This window comes from Hypomesus nipponensis, chromosome 22 (assembly GCF_054491055.1).
Source record: "Hypomesus nipponensis isolate SF chromosome 22, ASM5449105v1, whole genome shotgun sequence".
Taxonomy (NCBI): domain Eukaryota; kingdom Metazoa; phylum Chordata; class Actinopteri; order Osmeriformes; family Osmeridae; genus Hypomesus; species Hypomesus nipponensis.
In genome coordinates, this window is record NC_140382.1 from 18,411,496 (window position 1) to 18,430,000 (window position 18,505).

The window sequence follows — 18,505 nt, forward strand, 5'->3', positions numbered from 1 at the left end:
ACAGTGGATGCGCGCTCCACAGCGCGCGGGCACAGCTGTCAGCACCAAGGACAGCACGCTCGGCTCCGAGCCTCGCGTCAGTGTGAACACTTCACAGCGGAGCCGCATATCCAGCCCACACGGGGACTAAGAGCGTTTATACAGCACAAAAGGAAGCGCTAGAGAGCTCGGGATATTGTCTAATTTATTTTTGATCCACTGTTACTTCTCTTCAGATTGAGAAAAACTGCAATGGAGGAGAATGTGAGCTAGCCTACTGTACCCAGTGCAGATCATTGTTATGCAAACAGCGGTTGTTGAGTCCTAATGACTAGATGCACATTCCTCCGCAGTGCACATAAATCTTCTGTCAAGAATTTATATTCTTTATAGGCTACGGTGGCGTAGTGATTTCGATCGAGATAAAAGGGTGAGTCGTGCCGCCTAAAAGCCGGTCAAGCCGACCCGCCAACAGGGAGAAAAACTACCGGGATCCGCTGTACGGTGTGGTCGTTCACACGATGCGTCTGTTTCTGCTGGCGGTGCTTTTCTCGTGCTCCTGTGCGCGGGCCGGATGTGAGCCAAAGATAGTTAACATCGGTGCCGTCTTGAGTCAGAAAAGGTACGAGCAGGTGTTTAAGGATGCGGTGACTCAAGCAAACCAAATATATGGGAGAGACAAATTCAAGCTGACCGCCATCTCCGTAACTCACAAACCCAATGCCATTCAGATGGCACTCTCCGTGTGTGAAGACCTCATCTCCAGCCAGGTAGGTTATCGCGAGAAAGTGTCACCAAAGTGCTGGAGAGCTGAGATTGCCAACACACTTGCCATTTAAGTAACGCATGATCCATATTCAGACATTGCTGAGAAAGACCAGCAATATCCTACTGTAGATATGCTGCATAGGCTACCCAGACCCAAAAAAATACGAGTCGCGATACAGTGTAAATTCCGCAGGAACAGAAGCGACGTAGCCTTTGGTGCAAATTCTCACTTGTGATTCAACATAGCCTAAGTGACGTGGGTTAAGGACAGAGACGGTCGATATTGACCACAGCATTCGTATTGGTATTACTAGACGTAGGCCTACAAAATAGTTCCCAATAGATTTAAATGTGTTCATGCCATGCCTTTCAAGTTGCAGTTAGTTGAATTTTCACACGCGTATAGCCCTAAGCTATCTAAAACCCAATGAGACGCCTATGAAAAAGTTAGTTGCGCAGCAGACCATCGAGCCTGTCTCCACGCCAGCCGTCAAAACAAATCGGGTCAAATTACATGATTAAACCATCATTCACACAATTAGGTCACTAAGCTATTGTTTCATGTGTGTCATCCGAAATTAAAATCATGAATCATTTTGATAAACTGAGGATATTTTGATACAAACAGAGCTAAATAGGCCACAGTCCGTGTTGGATTGCGGTTGAAAGGGCAATCTCACTGTAAAGAGAACACAGCTGCCGATCCACTGAACTGTAAATGAAGTAACGAACAGCGAAATGAATGACGCACAATTCAGAACAAACGATTTTACTGCAGAGGTCCTTTCCTCCCTCTCATGTCATGTGACCAAATATTGCCAAAGGTAGGTTTAGGTGCGAAAAGGGCGTCAACATTTAAGCCTTGAGCACCAAACATAGCCTACTCTATAAAGAAGGTATTTTAACACTCACAGCCAAAATGTAAGAGCCCTTATCCACCAAATAATGGTAGGCCAAATTAAGATGTGCATGAATTTATTCTTGATCCTACTCAGCTATCTTAGGTGCTGCCCTGAGACCATCTAGAAAGGCGACCTCACGCAAAGGGTAGATTACATAAATGATGTATTAGGAAGCAGGCAACCCTACAGAGATGTTAAAACACAGTTGGTTAAAAGCCTTGCCCTATCATTCACAGACAGTACAACACGGTTGTTGAAGCACACTGTGCATGTCCTGCTGTTAGGATAGAGAATTGTTACGAGCTTAACTCATGTTCTCTTTCACTCTATCTTTCATTCAAACACACCCACACACACGCACTCACACACGCACACACACACACACACACACAAACACACGCACACACACACACACACACACACAAACAGCATGTTGGTCTCTTTGGATGACAGTGTATGAACACATTATTACTTTACTTACACAGCTTTGCCCCAGCACGCACTCCCTGAATATAGCGGACACACCGTCACCCATTAGTAGAGGGGGTCAGATGGCTGAGCGGTTAAGGAATCGGCCTATTAATCAGAAGCTTGCTGGTTCGATTCCCGTCCGCGCAAAATGACAATTGTGTCCTTAGGCAAGGCACTCCACAGTACTTGCCTTGGGGGGAATGTCTCTGTACTTACTGTCATTCGCTCCGGGCTCCGGATAAGACTGTCTGCTAAATGTAAATGTAGCAGAGAGCCACAGAGCTACCTTCTCATAGCTTCAGTTTACCCCCTCTTGCCCAGTGAGATGTATCATCGACTGCGCGAGGGGATGGATGTTTAGCCTTGTGTGTTGCAATGTGACAGTCTTGGCTCCGAGGAGAGGGTTATCACTGAGAAGGGAGGTCCGTGGCAGATGGATGTGTGGATGCCTGAGAGCATTCTGTGGATGAGTGACCTCGTTTCAGACCCAACCATACGGCCTTCACACATGAAGCTGCTGCACCAAGCGCACACGGCCAGGCAGGCTTTCTAGCCTCACCATTGGATCTCGAAGACAATTCTCAAAATTGAGAGACAACCTTGTATTTATAATAGGTGCAATCATCACAGGCTATAATGATAATTCTGTGTTTATACTCCAGCAGTTTAGCCTAGGACCTCAGAGATTTAAGAGATTAAGTTAGCTACACATTAATGCTCAATCGAATATTTTATTGTATTGTATCGTGGAATGCTTGCAGCAATAGAATAAACGACCACACAGTGATATGTGCGAAAGCGTGGAACATTCTGAAAGGAAGACGGTTCCTCAGTTGTACTCGGTTGTAGATCGATTGCGCTCGATTGCCTTGTGATTTGCTCACCAAGCTCCACGGCAGGAGGTGAGCCGGCTGTAACTGTTCCCATCATGTCTGCAGGTGTATGCCATCCTGGTGAGCCACCCTCCCCAGTCCAACGACCACCTGACTCCCACCCCCGTGTCCTACACCGCTGGGTTCTACCGCATCCCTGTGGTGGGGCTCACCACCCGCATGTCCATCTACTCTGACAAGGTGAGGGAGGGAGGTGGAGGCGGCGGGGGAGGGAAGGGAGAGAGGGAGGGAGGGAAGAGAGGAAGGGGAGAGCGGGAGGGGGGAGAGGGGGAGAGAGGGAGGAAAGAGAGGATGGGAAAGAGGGATGGAGGGACACAGACAGTAGGAAATATTAAGAGGTCTCCTGGAGATAGTCGCTATTGATTTAACGTGCTAAGTTAATGGCTATTACGACAGCCATAATTAGATTGTCTTCTGCCATAAAATGAATCATAAAAGGGAAAGAAATGTGTTTTATAATCTGCCTTGAATACCCTCCTGCCTTGCATGAGCTGTGACGGTGACAGCACATTAAACTCTTTACTCAATATAAACTAATAAGACTATAAAACCGGAGGCTTATGTTAGCATTTAGCTTTCAAAAATGTAAACGTTTTTCGCAATGGCAAACCACGAAAGGGACGGCCTCTCAGTCCTGGGCGTATATCCTGCCTTCTCGTTCTCCTTTCCTCTGACCTTTGACCTCCCTCCGACCCCCAGAGCATCCACCTGTCCTTCCTACGCACCGTCCCGCCCTACTCCCACCAGGCCCACGTCTGGTTCGACATGATGCGCGAGTTCCGCTGGAACCACATCATCCTCATCGTCAGCGATGACCACGAGGGTCGTGCCGCCCAGAAGAGGCTGGAGACGCTCCTGGAGGAGAGAGAGACCAAGGTGAGACGCTCCGAGACACAGGACCTTCCGGGGTGTGAGTGTGTGTGTGTGTGTCTAGCCGCTGTTTTAACACAGAGGTCCTCTACGTATCTACGGTAGATGTTTTCCGTTCTGTTCTGTGTGGACACATCTTTCTCACCCTTGTGTAAATGTTGGCTAACATTCTTAGGCATCAACAGCGTCTAATGTGGTCTAATCTGACAGAAGTTTGTTCGTTTCTTTACTCATCTCATGTTGCTTTTCACCATAGTCAAATTCTCCTGTGTTAATTCACAATGGGAGACCAAATAGAGGACTTAATCTGGGGCTTTGCAAAACATCAATGACTTCTATACATGTACAGTTCGATCATACCAATGCCATCTGTACGTAGAAAGGTGAAGCGACGGGAGTTCAGCCCTCATTTCCTCACCCTGAGGTACACGCTCACGGACTGTTTACGCACAGATGGATGATGTGCTGTGTTTACTAGTTTAGCATGTTTCTCTACTTTAATGAACTCAATTGCCCTGGGTTTTCTTTTTGTGCGCTTTGGGATAATGTAATTCAAGACCGTGTGTTGCAGCATGTGAAGCCAGATATTACCCACGTTACGCATCCAGTTTGAGTTCAGCTCTGGGCCACGGTGGGTTGAAGAAAGGTCAGTGAAATGTGCTGATCCACCCGAAACCAGAAAGAGGTTGGGAATGTTTTTCCCGTGAGGAGACGACACAGAACGATTAACACACAGTTAATGAGCCTAGTTCACCTGGGGATGAAGACAAGGATGTCTTAAACAGAGGAGGTGTTTGTTCCCTTAAGGGATTTTTGATGTAATTGCGCGAGAAAGCGAACACAGTCTTGAGTAATTTAATTAGCGGGTGATGAAAAATTAAATGTGACGCAAGGCCATGATAAGTCATGCTGGGAAGTAACGGTATGGGCCAAGGATTTCTTCACTCATCAATCACACATCAAAGATAAATGTGGCGTGGCTGAGTATAGCTGTGTTTCATGCATGGTCATATGATTGATCTTCTTTGGATAATCCTAATGGCTTTGCTGACGCTGAATGGTCTCTGAGGTATTTTATAAACACATTGTTGCGTATTCTGCAAAAACAGGTCGAAAGAAGCCCGTAGTCTCGACAGTCTTCTAGGACAGGAACTACATGTCTCTTTTTCTAGTAAAAAAAAAAAAACTTTGCCAAATATATCACCCAATATGGCAGTTGGCAGCTGTAACAAATTAGAGAGGTTTGTGAAAAAAAGAGATGGATTTTTGTTGCTAATTATTCGATTCTGCCGCATGCTCTTTTCATATTCCCACTTGGGGTAAAAGTAGATGTGATAACATGCCTCTTGTCAAGATGGGATCTATACAGAGGAGTGATGTGGGGTCACTGCTTGCAGTGGATTTCGTCAGAATAAAAACAGGAGCAACACATCATGCAGTATTCATGCCTGAGTGAGGAGGTAAAAATAGAGCACTCAAAGAAACTCTTTTGGGAGACAAAGAGAACAAGGTTCACATCAGGAGTGTCGCAGAGGACCACGTATAAAACACAGATGTCTGAGACGAGGGAAATAAGACCCCCAAAAACGATTTGGGTCATTGTGTCCCAAGATATTTGACGTATCCGCGTATCCGAAACTCTAGTTGCATTAATGTGTTTGCCGCAATCTCACAGTGATTCATGGGTGTGATTCATGGTCTCTGACCTTATCACAAACACATCAGCACAAACAGTCAGCCTGAGTGTAATGATGCAACTCTGATCGCACCCCACCTCAGATTAGATCTGGGCACAACGGACCTTTAATCCCGTCAGTGAAGCGTGAACACACGGGCTTTGAGTGCGATTTGTCTTGGGTTTACTGGTCGGTTGTTTTAATGGACTCATTGCAGGGTCAGTGTAGCATTTGGGGAGAGGAGAGTTGTAGACCCACAGTTGGCAGTTGGTGCTGAGCTGAGAGGCGGGACATTAAAGGCAGAGAGAAGCAGCCCTGTGAAGCAGAAAGGAGAAGCCGATTCTCACTTCAAAATGGCTTCTCGTCACAAGCAGGACAGTCCCTTGTGACCCGTCTTGTAGCTCAAAGGAGCTGAGCCCAATTCAAAATGGTGACAACAGAACGGCAATGCTGAAGTTGGCAACACTTAGTTTAATGATGGAGAGCGTCCTGCTTTCCCCAGTTGTTCTGTATTCTGCACCGAACACCTCTGATTATCCGCTGTGGGAGGACTTGAGGGTGTGAAGGTGTTTGAAGGTTGGTAAAATGCTTGACTCTAAGATGACTCAGGAAGTAAACATAGTTTGTTCAGGAAGTAAACAGAGTTGATTCAGGAAGTAAACATAGTTGATTCAGGAAGTCAACATAGTTGGTTCAGGAAGTAAACAGAGTTGGTTCAGGAAGTAAACATAGTTGGTTCAGGAAGTTAACATAGTTTGTTCAGGAAGTAAACGCATTTGGTTCAGGAAGTTAAAATAGTTGGTTCAGGAAGTAAACACAGCTGGTTCAGGAAGTAAACAGAGTTGGTTCAGGAAGTTAACATAGTTGGTTCAGGAAGTAAACAGAGTTGGTTCAGCAAGTAAACATAATTGGTTCATGAAGTTAACATAGTTGATTCAGGAAGTTAACGGAGTTGGCTCAGGAAGTCAACATAGTTGGTTCAGGAAGTAAACAGAGTTGGTTCAGGAAGTAAACATAGTTGGTTCAGGAAGTTAACATAGTTTGTTCAGGAAGTAAACGCATTTGGTTCAGGAAGTTAAAATAGTTGGTTCAGGAAGTAAACACAGCTGGTTCAGGAAGTAAACAGAGTTGGTTCAGGAAGTTAACATAGTTGGTTCAGGAAGTAAACGCAGTTGGTTCAGGAAGTAAACAGAGTTGGTTCAGGAAGTAAACGCATTTGGTTCAGGAAGTTAGAATAGTTGGTTCAGGAAGTAAACGCAGTTGGTTCAGGAAATAAACAGAGTTGGTTCAGGAAGTAAACACAGTTGGTTCAGGAAGTAAATGGAGTTGTGTTCAGTCGTTGGCAGTCTTTGATGTCCCTTTGCAAGCCCCATTTTGAGATCCCCAATTTGAAGCAGAAAAGTGGAGATTTGTTGGAATGCTTTACTGCCCTCCATTTTCAACTGTTTATAATATTCTTCTGTGTCTGCATATTTTCTCTGTGCACATTACTCATCAGAATAAAAAAAGGAACTATGAAAACCTCGACCAACTGTCCTTTGACAACAAGCGAGGACCTAAGGTATATTTGCATGGTCAATGCACGCCGCCCACCAACTTTCCAAACGTAGCAACTAGTATCCAGCCAACCAATCACCAGCCAACCCAGAAATGCCCCTCTCTTGGTAGCACGTGGTTTTTTCTTTTCTTTTTCCTATGATTTCAATGAAGAATGGTTTTGTTATGGAAAGAACTATAATTTTCGCAACAAAAAAAAACAAAAAAAAAAACGTTCAAATGAACAGCGTTCTACTTTTAGCATTTTATTTTTTTCTTCCTTCAGTAACAGGAGTGCATGTTCTCAGGACAACACACACACCAAACAAACAACAAAAAAACTGTTTGCAACAACCGTTACTATGGGACAAAAAATACTTTCCCAGAAACTACTCCTTCCTGTTCTACCTAGATTTCAACCGTTTTTGCTTGAGGGGAAAAGGACCCCCCCCTCACTCCCCTTCACCCGTTTTTAGTTCCTGGTTGCATTGACCTTGTTCTCCTCCCTACCTAACGTGCACGTTCTTCTTTGGAGCCTTGATAACCCTCAGTTTGCATGCAAAAAATGCAAAAGTCCCCCCACCCCAAGCTTTTTTTTTTTAGTTGAGCCGATTTCCTTGGATCGTATTCCTTTTTGTCCCATCTTCCTTTTTCAACCAAAAGCGTCCAAATCCGAGCAGAGCAGGTAAAGCGGGAGCAGGGTTCTGAGGTCGGGGTAAGTAGCTGGCTTGACTTATTTTGTGCCCCAATCACAGGCAGAGAAAGTCCTCCAGTTCAGCCAGGAGACTAACTTAACTGCCCTGCTGCTGGAGGCTAAAGAGCTGGAGGCCCGAGTCATCATCCTCTCGGCCAGGTAAGAGCCCCTCTAATGTCCACCAATCACGTCAGGACTGGGTGGCTGGCCACCAATCAACACAGGCTTGGCGGGTGATAGTCCCACCTCTTCACATCTGGGCTTCTCTGAACTGCAGTCCATCAGACATGTTCTTTCTCCATTTTCTAAATGTATCTTAATAATTCCTCACCCATTTATTCATTTTGTTCCTTTTTAGGGTGGCTTAGATCAGGTGTAGTTATATGGGCGCATGTGAAGCCTGGTGACGTTAAAAGGGCGGTCAAAATAAAATTAGATTTACTCTATCGTAACCGAATTGACAGCATGTCACAGGGTTTACGGTACGCAAAATAATACTTCTGTGTTCCAGCGAAGAGGACGCTGCGTCTGTTTACAAGGCGGCCCGCTTCCTCAACATGACGGGGTCCGGTTACGTGTGGCTGGTGGGAGAACGAGAGATGTCCGGTAAAGCCCTGAGTGAGGCCCCAGATGGTACGTACGTTCGACCGTTACCCAGCAGGCACTGGGAAAAGAAAATACCTCCGAACGTTGATCTTGTGTACTGCTCGTTCTGATCTCCCATGACACGTAGGATTAGGAAGGCTGGTTATCTCTGATGAAGATTCCGAGTCGTGTTGTTTTTCTTGTTTGTTAAATGTTTAGCGTTTAAACATTTAAGCATTTGACATGTTTAAAGGTTTAAATGAGTCACATAACATATTCCACAATCCTCATCTTTTGTCAACTTTGTGCTTCCTTACTGACAAGCTGTAGCCTACAGCATCGGTTCATATTTACAAACCCATGTAAATGTTTGCATATAAATATCGGATTGCCCGTAGCTACACTGCATTCATTGTTCTATTTTGAAAAATTAATAGCTTGGTTCTCATGAGTTTATGAAGGGTGTTTTGCAACCCCCACTTTGAAGTGTAACTGAAATAGAATGGTAAGCAACAACCTTTCTCTCTGTTTCTGGAAATGCGAAACAAGTCTCACGTAACTATGTCACTCAATGTTCACAAAATGTTCGCGTCTTCCCTAGGCACTTAAGCACTGCCAACCCCCTCGAGGAACTCCATGTCGTGTCCGTCCCAGCACCTGGTCCAGTGTCCACATTCATCACCGTGGCTTCCATGACGAGTCCGCAATACTTAGGGACCCGTTTGCAATAGAGAAACTTAGCTGAAGTTGGATCGATGCTGTACATTTGCATATCAATTCTAATAGGTTTTGATGTGTGTTAGTCTGATCCCACGCACACAGCATTTTGCCTGTTTTTCTTCCCAACGTGATTCCCTTAGATGGGGGGTTATAGAATTGAATATATCCAACTTCAAGGGAATCTCTTGAATGCCGGGCAAAGTCAACTAAGAACTATGTCAAGATATGGATCCATTACTATCTGAAATAGTTGACTATTCTCATAATGGAGATGATGTCCAAATTATTAAATCCCGATCTCTTGATATCCCAGTCAAAACGAGTAAACAAACTAAAACACACAACGTCATTAAAAGCGACTCAAAGCATGGCTTGGATCTTAGCTCAGACTTCTGCTCACGGTTGCTGACCTCGAGACCCTATAAGTTTTCCACTGCAAAAGGCTCCTGAATGTTTGTGTTCAGGCTGGTCACTGATTGGCTGTTTCTCGCCCCCCCCCCCCCCCCCCCCCCCCCCGCCCCCGTTGGCGTGAGCAGGTCTCATTGGCCTCCAGCTCATCAACGGCAAGAACGAGTCGGCGCACATCACCGACGCCGTGGCCGTGGTGGCGCAGTCCATCCAGGAGCTGTTCGAGAAGGAGAACATCACGGAACCCCCCAGAGGCTGCGTTGGAAACACAAACATCTGGAAAACGGGGCCTCTGTTTAAGCGGTGAGTGACGCCTGGCCTGAACACACACACACACACACCTACACACTCAAACACACACACTCACACACAGAAGCTTACACACACACTCTGTCTCGCTCTCTCTGTTTCTCTATGCCTCAATCTTTCTCCATCTCTCTTTATTGCTCTGTCTCTCTCTGACTCAATCTTTCTCTCTCCCTTATTCCCACCTCTCTCAAATCTAACTGTCATCTCTATATCTGTGACTCAGGGTTCTGATGTCATCAAAATACCCAGAAGGCCTCACAGGACGCGTGGAGTTCAACGACGACGGAGACAGGAAGTTTGCTCATTACAGTATCCTCAACTACCAGAAGACTCGACTTGTTCAAGTCGGCATCTACAACGGAACACAGGTCAACGGACAAACAGTCTTCTACCTCTCACAGTAATGTGCCGTCTAGCTGGCACCCAGTCAGTCACATCTTCAGTCACAAATGAACAGTAAACGTGTAAACGTTGAAAGTGTGTGACCAATCAGGTGAAACACAGAGGGACAGCACTAGTTAGCCACCTGAAGCTGCAGGGTGTCGAAACGCGCTCCTTTTCACAAACGCTGTCAGCGCTCTGCTAACGTGTTTCTGCGGCCCTGCAGGTGGTCATGAATAATCAGAGGAAGATCATCTGGCCGGGCGGGGAGACGGAGAAGCCGCGGGGCTTCCAGATGTCGACACGACTAAAGGTGCCACCACCTGCACCACTCACTCTCTATGACGTTCTGTCACCTTGTTTACTTAGTCAATTTCTTTCTTTTTTAAAAGAAGTATTTGTATTTTTTTGTAGTATTTCTGACCTGTGTTTGTGCTGAGGGTGTTTTTATGCTGTGTGTGCGTATGTGCGCTGAAGGTGTGTGTGTGTGTGGCTGCGCTGTGTTTGGGCGGGGTCTGCCCATGGGGGTGTCTGGGAAACGGAGTCTCCGAAGACCCTCATTGCAGAACGTGCTTGAATTCCCGCCACGTCACAAGACAGGGAATCCATCTTTCTCCTCCCATCTGTTGCAGATAGTCACCATACACCAGGAGCCCTTTGTGTATGTGAAACCTACTATGCAGGATGGTACCTGTAGTGAAGAAAAAGCACTTAATGGAGTAACTATTAAAAAGGTGATCTGCACTGGACCTAATGAGACCATCCCAGGTAACACAACAGGGACGTTAATGACATCACTGTGCTTTGACTACACTCTCCAAACACCAACTGGAGATGCATACATATATATGCAGTAGGTATCTATATATGTATGCATGTAGTTGAGTGTGTCATGAGTGATGGTTGGCCCATTGGTGTGTGGCCATGCTTGTGTGTGTGGGTGTGACCATGCTTGTGTGTGTGTGTGTGTGTGACCATGCTTGTGTGTGTGTGTGTGTGTGACCATTCTTTTGCGTGTGTGGGTGACTATGCTTGTGTGTGTGGGTGTGTGACCATCAGCATACAGCTCGTGGCTGCTTCAGTATTTGCAAAACAGTGTGAGCACGTGTTGGTTTGTGTTCAGCAAGCAGTGGATATGACAAGTATCCTGTGTGTGTGTTTGTGTGTGTGTTTGGGTGTTGTTGGTTGGTTGTGAAAATGTGTGTGTGTCTGTGGTGTGGTGTTTGTGATACTAGGGGATTCTTCAAACATATCTACAATAACAAACAAACAAAAAATCATCTAGAGTGATTGTAACTTGTAATCTTTGCTGTTTGGGTTACAGGACGCCCAATCGTTCCGCAGTGTTGTTTCGGGTTCTGTGTGGACCTCCTCATCAAGCTGGCTGGAGACATGAACTTCACCTACGAGGTGCACCTAGTGGCTGATGGGAAATTCGGAACGCAGGAGCGGGTCAGTTTATTTTGGAAATGGAAGATTTCTGCATTACTAACACAAAGTTGGCCAAAACTGTTATAATCTCCCTACAAAAATCAATAATAGCATGTTTTGAATGCTGACAAATATTTCGAATGAAATGCCGTGAGATGATTACCGCCCTGTAGATTATTATTGTCTAATTGAATGCATTAACCATATCCCATTACTAACTGTCAATACAATATCTGACCCTTTGACGGGATGAGTTATGGAGCCAAGCTGCTGTAAACGCAGTCATTGGGAGCTCCCCACTGTTCTGTGTTAAGTCCCACCGGACACCAGGGCCCCTCAGGGACAGCTGTGTTGCTGAACCCCTGGTGTTCCTCCGAACAAACAGCCCTAACCGAACAGAGCTTTTCTGTCAAACAGGATTCCAAACCAGAATCCCCGACCTCAGAAAAAAAAAAACTTTTAAGTTTGTGTGCATTTGTTCTTGGTCAGAGGGCCTTCCCGCGCCAGAGTCTCACGGGGTTAACTCCGAACATGGGAGGATTCTCTGGAAAGATCCTGTCGTCTGTGTAAGCCTCAGGCCCGGTCGTTTGACCCGGCTGTGTCTCCTGATCGCAGGTTAACAACAGCAACAAGAAGGAGTGGAATGGCATGATGGGGGAGCTGCTGGGAGGCCTTGCAGACATGATCGTAGCCCCGCTGACTATAAACAACGAACGAGCCCAATACATCGAATTCTCCAAACCTTTTAAGTACCAAGGCCTGACTATCCTAGTTAAAAAGGTACGTGCCTACTTCACCTTCTCCCTTTATTACACATTACAGACAACCTTGTGCAGTAGTCCTGGTGCGTGGGTTCCCCAGTGCTTGAATCTGCAATTCATACACTACAAAAATCCAATTTAAGTGCAGTAATATTAGTTAACAACAAATCAATTGGGCTGCCTGTACAGTGAGAACATGTCAGTTGATATTATTTCTTAAAACAATGTGTCATTCACTTCAAATCTGAAAACCAAGATGATCACACTTGGAGTTAGATGTAGAGTTCCTGCAATGTAGTGTGTAGCTGAGAGAGCTAGCGTTGGTGTAGCTAAGAGAACTAGCGTTGGTGTAGCTAAGAGAGCTAGCGTTGGTTTAGCTGAGAGAGCTAGCGTTGGTGTAGCTGAGAGAACTAGCGTCGGTGTAGCTTAGAGAGCTAGCGTTGGTGTAGCTTTTTGAGAGCTAGCGTTTGTGTGACTGTCTGTGCTGTGTGTTGCAGGAAATCCCTCGCAGTACGCTGGACTCGTTCATGCAGCCGTTCCAGAGCACACTGTGGCTGCTGGTGGGTCTGTCGGTGCATGTGGTGGCGGTGATGCTTTACCTACTAGACCGGTTCAGGTACAAGGGGAATGTGTGTGTCCGTGTGTGTGTGTCCATGTGTGTGTCCGTGTGTGTGTGTGTCCGTGTGTGTGTGTCCATGTGTGTGTGTGTGTGTGTCCGTGTGTGTGTGTCCATGTGTGTGTGTGTGTGTGTGTGTCCGTGTGTGTGTGTCCATGTGTGTGTGTGTGTGTGTGTGTCCGTGTGTGTGTGTGTCCATGTGTGTGTGTGTGTGTGTGTGTGTGTGTGTCCATGTGTATGTGTGTGTGTCCGTGTGTGTGTCCGTGTGTGTGTCCATGTGTGTGTGTGTGTGTCCGTGTGTGTGTCCGTGTGTGTGTGTCCGTGTGTGTGTGTGTCCGTGTGTGTGTGTCCATGTGTGTGTCCGTGTGTGTGTGTCCATGTGTGTGTGTGTGTGTGTCCGTGTGTGTGTGTCCGTGTGTGTGTGTTAGAGCTCAGATGGGTTTTGTTGGGTCAGTGTGTACAGTAGGCTGCTGAAAGTATCAGACTTTCCCCGGGCGAGGATGGAGAGAGAGGCGGAGGTGAAGACAGGCTCTGGTCATTCCACAGTCCTGTCGCTGTACCCTCTCTGTGCTTGTCGCTCTGTCTGTGACTGTTGTTCTTTTTCTAACTGTCGCTTTCTCCCCCTATCGCTGTCAGGTTCTCCGTTGTTCTCTATCTCTGTCTGTGTGTGGTGTGGTTGGTCCTAAATTTACATTTAGTCATTTAGCAGACGCTCTTATCCAGAGCGACTTACAGTAAGTAAAGGGACATTCCCCCGAGGCAAGAAGGGTGAAGTGCCTTGCCCCAAGGACACACCGTCATTTGGCACGGCCGTAAATCGAACCGGCAACCTTCTGATTAATAGCCCGATTCCCTAACCGCCCAGCCATCTGACCGCTTGTGTCGGCTCCCTCCCAGCCTGAGGTGGCTGAGGGACGGCTCAAGGCTCTCTGTCCTCTCACTCTGTCTTCTGCTCCCCCTCTCTCCAGCCCGTTTGGAAGGTTCAAAGTGAACAGTGAAGAAGAAGAGGAAGATGCCCTCACCTTGTCGTCCGCTATGTGGTTCTCCTGGGGAGTGTTGCTCAACTCCGGGATAGGAGAAGGTACGGCGACAAAACAGCAAAGTACAAACACTTTAGAACACGAAAACAAGAAGACATCTAACACATTAGCTTATCTTAGCTTAGTTTATCTTAGCTTAGTTTAGCGTAGGTTAGGTTAGCTTATTTTAGCTTAGCGTATCTTAACTTAGTTTATCTTAGCTTAGTTTAGCGTAGGTTAGGTTAGCTTAACTTATCTTAGTTTTACTTAGGTTAGGTTAGCTTAGATCATCGTAGTTTAGCTTAGCTTAGCTTAGCAACGGCATGTATGAAAACACTTCCTGGGTTCCGTTCTCCACAGGCGCACCGCGCAGCTTCTCAGCGAGAATCCTGGGCATGGTGTGGGCCGGCTTTGCCATGATCATAGTGGCATCCTACACAGCCAACCTGGCTGCCTTCCTGGTGCTGGACCGGCCTGAGGAGCGCATCACCGGCATCAATGACCCGAGGGTAAGCTCACACGCACACACACACACATGTACACACACACACACAAGTACACACTCACACATAAACACACACACACAAGGGGGTCAGTTCCAAACCTGCCCGGTATTCAATGTGCTGTGGAGCTGGAGCTCTTGTGAACGGACGGCCGTAACCGTAGTGATGATACCCTTTCACATGGCGTTAGCTCTGTCATCGGCAGTACGCATATTCTTGTTTTCTGTTTGGAAAAATGTTTGAGCCTCGCATTGTTAACCACACCCTCCCTCCCTCCCTCCCTCCCTCCCACACCCCCTCCCTCCCACACCTCCTCCCTCCCTCCCTCCCACACCCCCCCCCTCCCTCTCTCCAGCTGAGAAACCCATCAGACAAGTTTATCTACGCCACGGTGAAGCAGAGCTCCGTGGATATCTACTTCCGGCGGCAGGTGGAACTCAGCACCATGTACCGCCACATGGAGAAGCACAACTATGAGTCTGCCGCTGAGGCTATCCAGGCCGTACGCGACAAGTGAGTGACGGCCGGGCCGGGCCGACCGAGTGGAGGGTCGGCCGGCTGGTCACGGTAGCCAGGCTCAGACAGGGTCAGTTCAGACAGAACCCGAGGGGGGGGATTTGGACCTCCGGACCACAGGGAAGCCCCAGGCCTTACTGCGGGTTCAGCCCTCTGGTCCAGGCCCACCGGTCCAGCCGAGCCAGTGCCAGGCCCTGAACAAGGGCAGGTGTGAGGGTAGGGGGCCCCCGGTGCCGCCGGGCTGACAGCGAAGAGCTAACGTTGAGCTGAGGAGTTCAACTTTTTCAGGTTATACCCAGGCGAGCGTCTTTGAGAGAGAGAGAGTGGTGGGAATCCAATGGGGGACGCCCCCCTCGTCCGTCCGGCATTGGATTTCATTGGGGTCTAAAGCGTCCGTAGACGTGGCTGGTAACACTGACTCACACCCACGCGCTGGTGTGTCACAGGGAGGGGGGGGGGGGGGGTCGGGGGGGAAGCCGTAATTGTGTTTGTATATCACTGTACTGTTGCACTGTAACCCCCTCCTCCTCCTCCCTCCCTTCCTGCCTCCTCCTCCCTGCCTTCCTGCCTCCTGCCTCCCTCCCTCCCATCCACAGCAAGCTGCATGCTTTCATCTGGGACTCTGCGGTGCTGGAGTTTGAAGCCTCGCAGAAGTGCGACCTTGTGACCACGGGAGAGCTGTTTTTCCGTTCGGGCTTTGGCATAGGCATGCGCAAGGACAGCCCCTGGAAACAGAACGTGTCCCTGGCCATTCTCAGGTCTGTCCCAGCCAAAGCTGCGTTCGTCTTTTCAACTCTTTTCGACGTATTCTTTTCCTTTTTTTTTTCTCTCCAGACATCCAAGATAAAAACACATCGCTCTGTGTGAGCTCTGTCTCTCTCTGTATCTCCCCTCTGTCTGTCTGTCCAGCTATCTGTCTTTGTCTGTTTCACGTGTGTCAGTTGCATTCTGGGATGGAGCGACTCGCATGTGTCTTCCTGCCAGGCCGTTGTATAACACTCTCACTTTTTCCCCACTATCCCTCCCGACCCCCTGCAGTTCCCATGAGAACGGCTTCATGGAAGACCTAGACAAAACCTGGGTGAGATACCAGGAGTGTGACTCAAGGAGCAATGCCCCAGCCACACTCACCTTTGAGAACATGGCAGGTATGGTCCCACTCTCAGGCCTAGAGAAACCCTAAAAGTGATTGGACAAAAACTGCAGTGGTAAGGTACTGTAGCTTTTTTTTGTCCAATACCTTTAGTCTTTCAGTTGGGTTTTTGGTGTTTTTGACGTGATGTGGGGGTCGTGGCGTGTGTGTCTGGTGGATTTACGGAGCAGGTGGAGATGCCTGCGCATGCCTGCGCGTGCCCGCTGTTCCGACGCGAGCCCGTACAGGGTCAGTGGGCGTGGCCGAGTTTAGTGACGACCACTCACGGGGCGCCCAATGTCTATGTGTGTCCGTCTCCCTGCAGGAGTCTTCATGCTGGTGGCTGGAGGCATCGCAGCAGGGATCTTCCTCATCTTTATCGAGATCGCCTACAAGCGCCACAAAGACGCCCGCAGGAAGCAGATGCAGCTGGCCTTTGCGGCCGTCAACGTCTGGAGGAAGAACCTGCAGGTAGAACCTCCGTCGCGGCCCACCTCCACACACGCACACACCCAGGGAAGAGGTGGTTCAGGAGAGGCTGAGCGATCCCCTCTCTCTCTCAGCCCCTTCCTTCCCTCCAGGTGTTAAAACTCCACCCACCTTTTTTGTTTTTTTCTTCGAGTTTTTGGCACCGCGGGAACCCAGTTCTCTTGTGAATCATTGTCCCGCGAACAGTGAACCCCCCACGCCCCCCCCCCCCCCCCCCACGCTGCATCACACAGGTGTCATCCTCTCCCGCCCGTAGGCTCCTACTGGTCCCTGAGGGGCCACGCCGCCCATGTCTCTTGTCTGTGCCTGCAGGACAGCAAGGACGCTCCAGGGAGCCAGTCGCTGGGCCAGGCCGGGACCCCCTCGTTAGTACGTAAACCTAGCAGAGCCGTCTCCCCCACCCCTCGCCGCTAGAATTAAGACCCAGCTGAAGGGTGGACAGGCATGAGCCTGCTGCCACTGCCACATGCTCTGTACGCTTCCCAAGCCCGACTGTGCAGCTAATGCTGACCAGCTGTCTGGACTACGAGCCATGCTCATCCTTCTCATTTAATAGAGCCACAAGTACCAACAGCAATCATGGAACCACCTCCAAAAATACGGGCGTTTTAACCCAACTATCAATATACCTGTCTGGAAGCAAAGCACACTCTAAATGTCAATGATTTTGATATGCATCACTGTATCTCTTCAACACCCCCCCTTGCTGACCCCCTCATGTGTGATAAGGACCATGAGATCACTTGGAGATTCTGCGTGTCAGGGACTCCTTTCAGAACAGTGGCCTCTTAAAACCCAACCTGAAAACCATCCGGGCCACACTTCAGTTAGGCGCTCCACCCCGCCCCTCACCGGAGAACACGATTTGCCGTCAAACTCCCAACATCTTCCCCGCAGCGAAGCGTTGGCAGTCCTTCACCCTGCCCCCATGCACCCCCCCTTCCCCCTCTCCCTGCCCCGATTGCCCACAATGCTGTTCAAGGCTCTTGCAACACTGTGGCATGGGTTCATCCGGGAGGGGGTTGGGGGAGGGGGGATGCACACACACGCAAACACACACACACTGGCAGGCAGCGGGTCCTGTGAGTCTGTGATGTGGCTTCGGAGGCAACTGCCTCCGCCCGGTAACTGCCCGGTAACGGGTCTTTGGTCCTGTGTGGTGTCAGCAAATCGATGTCCTTCTCCGTCAGAGCGTCTGACTGGGCGTGGCCCTCACGCCCGCGTGTGTGTCTGTCTGGATGGACACACCTACTGCAGACACACACGGTTGGCTGACGGTGTGTGGGGGCGGGGTTGGGGTGGCGAGGGAGACTCACTGGGGAAGGACGAGGCTGTGTACAGCTGTGGACCCTGCTAACCCACAGCAGGACTCCAGATGGAGGTTTGTTCCGGAGTTGAGGGCCGCACCGCTGCACTAAGATGGCTCCAGCCATGCGCATGATCCTCCTTAGCATCTTTCACAGCAGGCCCGGAAGGCTACGGAGGGGAATCTTTTATTCTTTACACAAACCCGCTGAAACAGCCCTTATTGCCTTATTGAGACTCATTCAGAACATGGAGACGGTGAAGAGAATGGGTTAGCTGACGCAAAGCTATGCTTGCATTACGTAAACATTTAGATCAAACCCCTGCCTCCGTGATATTGTTATAGTGATTTTTCCTCGTGAAAGGACTGTACTGAATCGTAGAGCTATTCCAGAGCTTTGTGGCTGATCTGAAGCAGGGTTTAAAAACAACAGTTTATGTAGCCTGTTCCTTCCTCAGTGACATTCACGAGCAGGTGTCTGTGTGTCGTGGCATCATTCCAACAGCTTGTGTGTGTGTACACTTTGTGTGTATACATACT

At 48.5% G+C, this 18,505-nt stretch overlaps 1 protein-coding gene across 7 annotated transcripts in view; it reads left to right on the forward strand.

The window, feature by feature from the left end:
* The first annotated feature begins 500 nt into the window (after positions 1 to 500).
* The window catches only part of grin1a (glutamate receptor, ionotropic, N-methyl D-aspartate 1a), a 24,370-nt gene continuing 6,365 nt past the window's right edge, over positions 501 to 18,505 (forward strand). For 4 of the 7 annotated variants that reach the window (XM_084686603.1, XM_084686604.1, XM_084686605.1 and 1 more), the window contains exons 1-19: positions 501 to 749; positions 3,059 to 3,193; positions 3,713 to 3,889; positions 7,058 to 7,120; positions 7,851 to 7,948; positions 8,301 to 8,422; positions 9,631 to 9,805; positions 10,035 to 10,179; positions 10,419 to 10,505; positions 10,825 to 10,960; positions 11,517 to 11,644; positions 12,239 to 12,403; positions 12,882 to 13,000; positions 13,969 to 14,081; positions 14,380 to 14,528; positions 14,878 to 15,035; positions 15,635 to 15,796; positions 16,077 to 16,186; positions 16,496 to 16,641. In XM_084686603.1, coding sequence (XP_084542729.1) covers positions 501 to 749; positions 3,059 to 3,193; positions 3,713 to 3,889; positions 7,058 to 7,120; positions 7,851 to 7,948; positions 8,301 to 8,422; positions 9,631 to 9,805; positions 10,035 to 10,179; positions 10,419 to 10,505; positions 10,825 to 10,960; positions 11,517 to 11,644; positions 12,239 to 12,403; positions 12,882 to 13,000; positions 13,969 to 14,081; positions 14,380 to 14,528; positions 14,878 to 15,035; positions 15,635 to 15,796; positions 16,077 to 16,186; positions 16,496 to 16,641 — 2,637 coding nt within the window. Of the gene's footprint in view, positions 750 to 3,058; positions 3,194 to 3,712; positions 3,890 to 7,057; positions 7,121 to 7,850; positions 7,949 to 8,300; positions 8,423 to 9,630; positions 9,806 to 10,034; positions 10,180 to 10,418; positions 10,506 to 10,824; positions 10,968 to 11,511; positions 11,645 to 12,238; positions 12,404 to 12,881; positions 13,001 to 13,968; positions 14,082 to 14,379; positions 14,529 to 14,877; positions 15,036 to 15,634; positions 15,797 to 16,076; positions 16,187 to 16,495; positions 16,642 to 16,971; positions 17,029 to 18,505 lie in introns of all 7 variants that reach the window. The other 3 variants (XM_084686601.1, XM_084686602.1, XM_084686607.1) reach the window with 3 other exon arrangements.